This window comes from Trifolium pratense, linkage group LG7, assembly GCF_020283565.1.
Source record: "Trifolium pratense cultivar HEN17-A07 linkage group LG7, ARS_RC_1.1, whole genome shotgun sequence".
NCBI classification, from domain to species: Eukaryota; Viridiplantae; Streptophyta; class Magnoliopsida; order Fabales; family Fabaceae; genus Trifolium; species Trifolium pratense.
The window spans coordinates 47,487,730-47,497,038 of record NC_060065.1 but is presented as its reverse complement, the minus strand read 5'-3'; the positions used below and the strand labels follow the sequence as shown (position 1 = coordinate 47,497,038).

The 9,309-nt window shown below is 39.1% G+C and overlaps 1 protein-coding gene across 1 annotated transcript; it reads right to left on the bottom strand.

Annotated features, from left to right (window-relative positions):
- Positions 1–6,770: 6,770 nt before the first annotated feature.
- Positions 6,771–8,853, bottom strand: LOC123896530 (fatty acyl-CoA reductase 3-like). Its single transcript, XM_045946906.1, has 5 exons — positions 8,775–8,853; positions 8,599–8,702; positions 7,655–7,857; positions 7,354–7,454; positions 6,771–6,823 (listed from the first exon to the last, which is right to left on the bottom strand). The coding sequence occupies exons 1-5, from the start codon at positions 8,851–8,853 to the stop codon at positions 6,771–6,773; spliced, it is 540 nt and encodes a 179-aa protein (XP_045802862.1).
- Between the last annotated feature and the right edge of the window lie 456 nt (positions 8,854–9,309).

The following is a 9,309-nucleotide window of genomic DNA, read 5'->3' as shown; positions in this document are numbered from 1 at the left end:
GGTCCTTGCAGAGCCTTACTCACGAAATAGACGGGTTTTTGCCCTTGCTCGGTTTCTCTTATGAGAACGGCGCTGATGGCCTCCGATGCTACGGCGAGATAAAGATACAAGGTTTCCCCTTCGTTGGGTCGTGTTAGGACTGGAGGTTCGGATAGTGCTCGTTTTAAGTGTTGTAGCGCATCCTCGCATTCTTTTGTCCATTCAAATGCGGATTCTTTTCTAAGTAATTTGAATAAAGGTAGCGCGTGTTGAGCAGATTTTGCGATAAAACGAGATAAGGCCGTGAGCATCCCGTTTAATGATTGGATTGATTTCTTTGAGTCCGGCGTAGGGAATTCAAAGAATGCTCTGCATTTATCGGGGTTGGCTTCGATTCCTCTTTCGGTTAAGTAAAACCCGAGGAATTTCCCAGCTTTTACGCCGAACGTGCATTTTTCAGGATTGAATCTCATGTTATACTTTCTCGCTTGGTCGAATACTCTTTTTAGATGGGCTGTATGATCGACTTCCTCTTCGGATTTGATGATCATATCATCCATGTAGACTTCGAGCATGTCACCGATTTCATTATTGAAGACTTTGTTCATCATCCTTTGGTATGTGGCGCCTGCGTTTTTAAGCCCGAAAGGCATTACGTTGTAATAATAATTACCGGATTCGGTCATAAACGCTGTTTTCTTTTTATCGATTTCAGCCATTTTTATTTGATTATAACCCGAGTACGCATCCATAAACGATAGTAATTTAAATCCTGATGAATTATCTACTAATTTGTCTATGTTAGGTAAAGGGTAAGCGTCTTTAGGGCAAGCCCTATTAAGATCGGTATAATCAACACACATGCGCCATTTTCCATTCGATTTCTTAACAAGTACAACATTGGATAGCCAGGTGGTATACCTAGCTTCCGAAATGAAATTTGCCTCGAGGAGGTCTTTTACAGCTTTTTCAGCAGCCTCCGCTTTTTCGGGAGACTGCTTCCTACGCCGCTGAACAACGGCACTAGCCTTAGGATCTAAAGTCAACTGGTGACAAGCGACCTCAGGGTCGATACCAGGCATCTCTGCAGCGCTCCAGGCGAACAGTTCAGCATTGTCCTTAAGGCAGGCGATCAGCTGTTTTTTGACCAAGTCGGGGAGTCCAGTTCAAATCTTGATCCCTTTGAGGGGGTCTTCGCCCAAGGGCACCAGCTCGAAATCTCCGTCCGGGATGGGGCAGTAGATTTTCTTTTCAGCATCGGCGAGGTCCTTCTGTTTTTCTTCTTGATGCTCTTTTTTCGTGAGTCGAGCATCGATGTCGACGGAACCTCCAATAGTGTTTATCCCCTGATTTTTCTTTTCAGTTTTCTTGGGGGTTGCCACGGTGCTCAGATTTTTTGCCGCGGCCTCGAAGCATCTCCTCGCAGCAGCTATGTCGCCGTTGATGGTGGCGACCTGGCCGTCCAGTGTGTAGTATTTTAGTTTCAAGTGTACGGTGGACGACACAGCAAACAGCTCCGCCAAAGTAGTTCTGCCGATGATGCAGTTATACAGCGAGGGGCAGTCGACGACCATAAATTGCGTCCTCACGGATTTCATAGTCTTTTCCTCGCCGAAGGTGACGATGAGGTCCACGTATCCCCAAGGCTTGGTAGTCGACCCGTTGAACCCCTGAAGGTCGGGTCCTACATATGGAACCAAGTTCTTCTCCGACAGCTGTAGAGTTTTGAAGAGCCCCGAGTACATTACGTCGCACGAGCTCCCCTGATCCACGAGGATGCGGTGGACGTCGAAGTTCGCCATGCGAGCCCTTACCAACAGTGGTATCTGATAATTTGGCGAGCCTCCAGGAACTTCTGATTTGTAGAAGGCCAGCGGGTCGGAGTCTCCCTCAGGTTTGGTGACGGTGATGGGAGTCACCGAGCAAACATTTTCCAACTCCTCGAACTTTCTTTTTACCGATCCGAGGGTGATTTTGTTTAGCCCTCCACCTGTTATCACCAGTGCTTTTGGGAAGTTTTCCCATGAGCCATTCAGGTGGGCGTTGAAATGCCTCATGAGCGCTCCCTCGTCTGACCCCGGGGATGGGAGTGGAATCTCAGGTGCTGAGATGGCAAGCGCCTGCGGGGCGATGCCTCTGTTTTCCTGCTCGGGAACATCAATGGCCATTGCGACCTCTTGAGGCTCCCGCCTTGGTTGTTGTTGTTGTTGTTGTGCTTGTTCGTCGTTCTGAACATATCTTCGGGCATAACCCTTTTGTATCAGAATCTCTATGGCATCTTTTAAGTGGACACAGTCCTCAGTGACGTGTCCATGGCTTTTATGATAGCGACAGAATTTCGTCCTATCAGTATTTGCCTTCATGGGCTGCTGTCTTGGGAAGTGGATCCCAGCCTTTTTGAAGTCCGCAGCGGAGACTTCGGCGAAAATGCGATCTCTTGACGCATTCAGTGGAGTGTATGTTGTGAATTTTCCCCGAGGAGGTTTGGAATCTTTAATCCTTTCCTCCTTTTGCTTTTCGTTACCTCTTCGCGAGGTTCCAGCTTCATCTTTCTCATGGTTCCTGGTTTTCTCTTGTCCTTTAGGCCTTCTTAGATCTTTGGCCCTCTGTTTTTCCTCGTAGGCGATGTAATTCTTCGCCTTTTCGAAGAATGCATCCAGCGTTTTCGGCTCTTCGATCCCGACAGCTTTAGCAAAGTCGCTGTCCGGATGTAATCCCCTGTCGAGGAGATACAGCTTCATGCCCTCCTCGACCTTCACTTCTACGGCTGCTTTGTTGAACCGTTCGAGGTAGGCCCTTAGAGGCTCGTTCTCGCCTTGGATAATGGCCTCGAGGGTTGCTTCAGTTTTTGGGTGACGCCTCGAGGAAGTGAAGTGAGCCCGAAAGCGGGCGCACAGGTCCGACCAAGAGTCTATGGATCCTGGCGCCAAGCTCTTGTACCAAGCCATAGCGCCTTTCCTCAGAGTTGTGGGAAAGAGCTTACACTTGATAGAGCCTCGTACATTTCTGTACTCGAGGAGAGCTTCAAGATTTTCGATGTGCTCGTCCGGGTCTGTCGAGCCATCGTAGGTATCCATTACCGGTGGTTTCTCGAGTCCGACCGGTAGGGGGAGTTCTCGGATCCTTCGGGAGAGGGGGCCTTGGTGACTGTCCCTCTCTTCCGGGGATCGGTTCCTTTGGCGGCGAGGAGGGTTGTCCCTTCTAGGGGAATGTCTCCTCGGCGGGGTGGAGTTTCGAGATATAGCCTCGTTTCTCCTTGGGCTCGACCTCCTTTCGCTTCTGTGGCGAGGTGGTGTGCGAGACCTGGAGTAGGTTCTGCTCCTCACAGGTGTGGGTGAACGGCGAGCTGGGCGAGCTTGCGCCGTGACCCTCGACTCAGCAATTGCGTCGATGCGACGGCTTTGTTGCTCGAGCCTTTGATTCTGTTGCTCGTATCGCTGGTTCTGCTGCAACAGTAAGTCTGATTGGCGGTTGATTGCATTGACCAACGCAGCCATCATTTCTTGCATGGGAACGCCCGGAGGGATAGCCACTGCCGGAGTCGCCTGTGGCGGGGTAGCCACAGGGATCTGCGGTTCTTCTGGGTTGTAGGGCTCGTAATGTGCGTCTTGCCCCTCTTGGCCATCTTCCGTTACGGAGGCGAACTGGCCGTCCAGCGGGTGGTACGGTGCGTAGTCCATCGGTTGAACGTTGTTCTCCGCCACGAGCTCCGGGATCTGATGGTTGTTAACGCCAGCCATTGGTCGTGAAGAAGGTGTTTCGAAGGAAGTTTTAGTTTTTGGTTTGGTTAAACAGGGAAACTATGTTTCCCACAGACGGCGCCACTGATCGTGTAGACCAGAAAGATGCGACCTCGCCGGCGTTTGACGGTGGTTGAGAGCGTTTGAGACCCCTGTTGGAGCGGAGGGGGGTTGTGTACCTGCAGGCACTCCGACGCTCAAGTCAGTATGTGTGTAAGGTTTTCTTAGCTATAAAATGCGTACCTTGCAAATGAAGTGGAGATGCATATATATAGCCCCCAGCGCTGGGCTAAGGCCCTTGATGGCATTAATGGCCATCAAGTGGCTGCCGGAAAATGGCTAAGGAGCCATGATGCGCAGTTAATGCTCATCATTCCGGTTTACGGCCGTTACAATACGCAAGGGTATTTGACCGTTAGGACGTGCTCGGATGGTATGTGTGTTCGACACCCGCTGATGCTCGAGCTCTAAGCTCGGCCCAGAACACTATGCTTATTAACTAACCATGATTTATCGATTATTTTAAATGTATATATGCGTTCATAATAACTTTCAACTTACTTTATTTTTGCATAAGAACTCTCACCTTACTTTATTTATGCATTGTCACAAAATATTGCACAAGATAAAAAATTATCCAATAATTTAAGGGGTGTCAAGGGGAAAGGATTCCTTCCACTGCACTGTCCACTGCACGATGGTACGATGGTGCGATGCTTTATTATATTTTTGCCCTTTTTTTTGCTGTTTTTCCGCTTTTATTGCTTATGGTCCTTATGTCTTCATTTTTCCCGATATTTGCTTGCTTTTGGTCTTCAAATACTAGAAAAACTACACTAATCTACTACAAAAAACATCATATAATTGGCTGTCATCATGTGCCTATATTTTTCTTGTGTTTGTTGGGACTCGAGTAATGTTTCTTGTTTACTTGATTTTTATTACTGCTTTGAGATTTTCTCCTTCTTTGTAATCTTGGGAGGTAATTGGTTCCCATTTTATTAATATATTATATATTATATTATATTATTTTAACCTCTTTAAAAATAAATGTTTACTCTATTTTTATTTATGTCTTGAAGTTTTCTCATTCTTTGTAATCTTGGGAGGTAATTGGTTTACGCTTTTATTAATATATATTATATTTTAGCCTCTTTAAAAATAAATGTTTAAAAGCTATTACTTCACGATTTCCCTTTGCTGGCTCAATATCCTAATAGGTGGCAGTAGCGGTCTCACACTGATCGAGGTTACTCAGTTCGTGGTGCTAATCAATTTTTGACTTGTCAACGGCTTATTGCTTATTGCTTTTCGCTTGGAGACTCTTACGCTACAGGTTGCCCACAAAAGTAAACATGGTGGCTTGAGACATCATCTCACCAGATGCTCATTTTAGTGTATCTGGTTGCGGCAGAGTTGAATCAGCTCAACACTTACTCATTTCTTGCAGTTTTTTCAGCTCCCTGTGGTCGTTGGTTCGGTCTTGGATTGGATTCTCGTTGGCTGACACTCAGCAGTTATCTGACCATTTTATTCAATTAATTTCTCTTCAGACGGTCTCCGTGCGAGACGATCTTTCATGCAGCTCATTTGGCTTTTAAGTGTGTCGATTGTGTGGAATGAAAGAAATAAGAGACTATTCAAAAATTCAGAGTGCTCTCTACCTCAACTGTTGGACAAAATCAAATTTTATTCTTATCGATGGTTGAAGATAATGAACTTTAATCTAGTCTCAAACTACCATAGTTGGTGGTTGAGCCTGTGTATTTGTTTGGAAGTATATTAGTTTTCATATTGTTATTTGTTCTTGACATTGTGTAATCTTTTCGGTACGTCTTGTGCTCAGAAGATTATTCGGTTAATATATATTTATTTTTGCCTTTTAAAAAAATATTATGATGAACTTATTGCATCCTTTACAACAATTATAGTTTGATCATTTGATTTATTTATTTAATTGATTCATTCCGTTTTGTCGGATATTATATTTGATTAGTTAGATTTTCATTTGATTTACATAAAATTAATTTTTGCTTCTATTTTATTAATGAAAATACAATGGGTAAGTCTAACCCACAAACATAGGGACTACAAATTAAAGGGACTACATATGGTATGGTATCGACTATCAAAATAATTCAAGGGTCAAGCTATTACCAATAAGATGTTAGTGTGGGAAATTGGTTAAGAAAATCAAAATAAATAAAATTATATTAAAAATAGTGTTTTTATATTTTTAAAAGATTAATTACACAAAATTTAATATTAATTTATTTTATTTAATTTTTTAACTAGTATTCCAGAAACGGTGACTAACAATTTTTATAATTTAATTCCGAGTGTCTCTATTCTCTTTTATGAACTACCCCTAAGAAAAAAAATTGATTTGAGTCAATATTTTATTTGAAACAAAATTGATTTGAGTCAATATTATATTTCTCATATTCCACAAACACTACTAGAAAAATCTTAAATACCGACGGACAAAATCTGTCTCTAAAATGCAAATATTCCGTCACTGAGGATGTTAGAGACAGAATTAGAGACAAATTTGATTCTGTCATTAATTTCCTCGTCTCTAAACTATCAGAGACGGATTTTATATTCCGTCTTTGATTGGAGACCGAATTTATCCGTCACTAACAAATAAAAATTTGTCTCTAAACGTTGAATTCAAAACACAATAAATCCGTCTCTATTGGAGACAGAATTACCCGTCTCTAAATTCAAATAATTTTGTCTATTTACCCATAGAGACAAAACATATTTTCCGTCTCTAATAAGTTATTTTTTCTGTCTATTTAGCAATTAAATACATATACAATTTTTCAAATATTAATTTTTATTTACTTTATGTAATTTATATAATTCTAAAATATAAGAAAATCAATTTTGGATTGACACCAAATATATGTCATTCTTACAAAGTAACAATCAAGTACACCACTACGACGTTAAACAATATCAAACTTAAAGTTGTCCACTACACAAAAATACATATAATTGATTTAACAAAAATACTTCAAAGAAAGCAACTAAAGCTAAACTTCATCACCCATCAACGGTTAATGCTTCAATCTTAGCCTCCTTAGCAGCAACTTTATCTGTAGATACCACGTCAATAGAAATTGAAGGTCATGATTTCAAAGATTCTTTGATAGTGGAAGCTTGAGATTCTAATCCAAATGTGTCCCTTCTAAAATAACATTACATGACCTTCCTCACCACTTGGATGAATCTCCTGATTCATTTATAAGGAAAAAAATTGTTTTTTTTTTTGACAAATAAGGAAAAAAATTGTTAAGTTCTTGTGAATGTCACAATTTATCCAATTAACACTTTCATTAATTAAAAAGTTTTAATGTAAGACAATTTTTAATGTAGATAACACATGCACCATGAACTGGTACGTGTTGAAAAATGTTTAGAAATCAATAATGACAACAAACTTTATACTCCATTTTGGAAGTAGATGTTAATATTCATCTTATCATTATAACTGAGATAGTGATTTAATAGATATTGAATCGATAAAAATAAGGAAAAATTAAAATGTCAAGTGTTGTGATTTATTACTTCTAAAGAATATAGTAATAGTTGAAACATGAACATATATATGTATATATATACTAACCTGTTGAAACATGGACAACCACCTCTAGTTTAACACATTTTTTGGCAAAGTCCAAAACATTCTTGACTCCTAATGCATTTATATTCAATGCAACATCGTATCTGCATTTAATATCAATTAATAAAGACTATAGTTATTGCAAAAAAAAATTTTGTTTATTATTAGCCTAATTAATGACTAAAAAATTCACCTTAAAAGTAAATAAGTGAATTGTTCGGGGTCCGAACTCCTGCTTCTATACAACTATTTTGATACTTATTAAAAAAGAAAATTTATCTAGGTCGTCAGTTGCACCATATACCTTTCATCAAATTTAGTTGATGCAGCCAAATTAACAATAATATTTGCTTGATTACAAATCTCCTCCTCTAGAATTGATTCCTTCAAATTCAAGTCTTCTAGTGAAATGTCTCCGGGTACTATAGTCACCTTTTCAGAGACAAAGGAGTTGAATTTTATACCTTGATTTTCCTTCAGCAATGTAAACAAGTCTTTTCCTATAATCTGCATAACATACTCAGATTAAACTTATTTTATCTTCTTTTGGTCAAATAGCTATCATAGTACAATCGTTATACTTAACTATCAAAAAAAAAAAAAATTATTATATTGGAGCCAATAAAGTTTGAACCTAGAATATCATGAATACTACTCAAAATCTTTACCGACTAAGGGTCCGCTTGCTTTAGTTTTGTCATAGTTTTTTTTTTTTTTTGACAAACATGTTGTAGATTTTTTAGAAATTTTTTTTCTTAAAAAAATGTCAAAAGGAATCTCTAAATTGTTTTCAAAACAATATTTTTTTTAAGTTTAAATAAAACACCCTAAATCTGATTCCTTCAAGAGAAAACATTAATTATATGTACTTGATTGCATATAAAGCTTAAAAAAATATAAATGCTAAAGAATTACAGTATCTAATATATGAATCAATTTTGGGAGGGGGGTGTATCTTCCAACCAGACACAGTTAGGAATCTCGTGCGCTAATTGGGCCAAAGTGTGGACTACATTGTTACACCGCTAATTTAGAGTCATTGTTACAACCAAACTGCAACAAACCTTCCCTGATCTTCTCATCTACCGTTATTATTATTATTATTATCCTTTTTTTTTTTGTACATGATTTGGGGTATAATTTCTTTAAAGCACACTTAAAAACATCTACATACAAAGAAACAAAGCAAGATCAAAGAAATATTCTTAGATACAAATCATTCTAAACTTGCAAAATACAAACATTCACCTCATCGTTGAAACGTTGGTTTGCAGATTCACAATTCTTAGCTTTCAGAAGAAGATACAGCTTCTTCACATTTGGCTGAACTCTGAGTATCTTTTCCACAAAAACTACAAAATCACACAAGTAAACAAATTAAACCATGACCTATAAGATGACTTAGAAGAGAGTGAGAGAGATACTTTTTCTCAGGAAACCGGTTACACCGGTGACTAGAATTGTTTTGGCATTAAGAAAACATTTGACGCTCTTGGATTCCATTACAAGTAGAAAATTTTCCAAACAAAAAGTATAAAGGAATTGAGAACAGAGAACAAAATGATGTTTGATAGTTATCTGATATTTGTGTGTTATAAAGGACAGAAGAGAACAGAATGCTGTTTGAAAAGGGAAAAAATAAACTAGATGATGATATATATATATATATATATATATTTCTTTAAATTGACATGACAGTGTATACTATATATAATATTATTATTAAGTGATTTTTAGATGAGAAAATTTGATGTAGGGTTAGTCAATATTTTTTTTTTTTGTCGAACGGGTTAGTCAATATTTGAAACTCTTTAAAAGGGGAGTTTTATGATTTTAAGAGGGGTTTATTTAGCTTTTTCGGTTAATTAGGCCTATGTGTTTTCTTGTGTTGGTTAGGCCTTGAGTATTGTTTCTTGTTTTCTCCTTCTTTGTAATCTTGGGAGGTAATTGGTTTATGCT

Bases quoted from the DNA above. Each gene is read 5' to 3' on its own strand.
- LOC123896530 (XM_045946906.1), bottom strand. From the start codon at position 8,853: ATGGAATCCAAGAGCGTCAAATGTTTTCTTAATGCCAAAACAATTCTA. The intron at 7,455-7,654 runs GTATATGGTGCA...TATTAAATGCAG, and splicing joins TCAACTAAATTTGATGAAAG to ATACGATGTTGCATTGAATA. The intron at 6,824-7,353 runs GTTAGTATATAT...TGGTATCTACAG, and splicing joins GGTTGTCCATGTTTCAACAG to ATAAAGTTGCTGCTAAGGAG.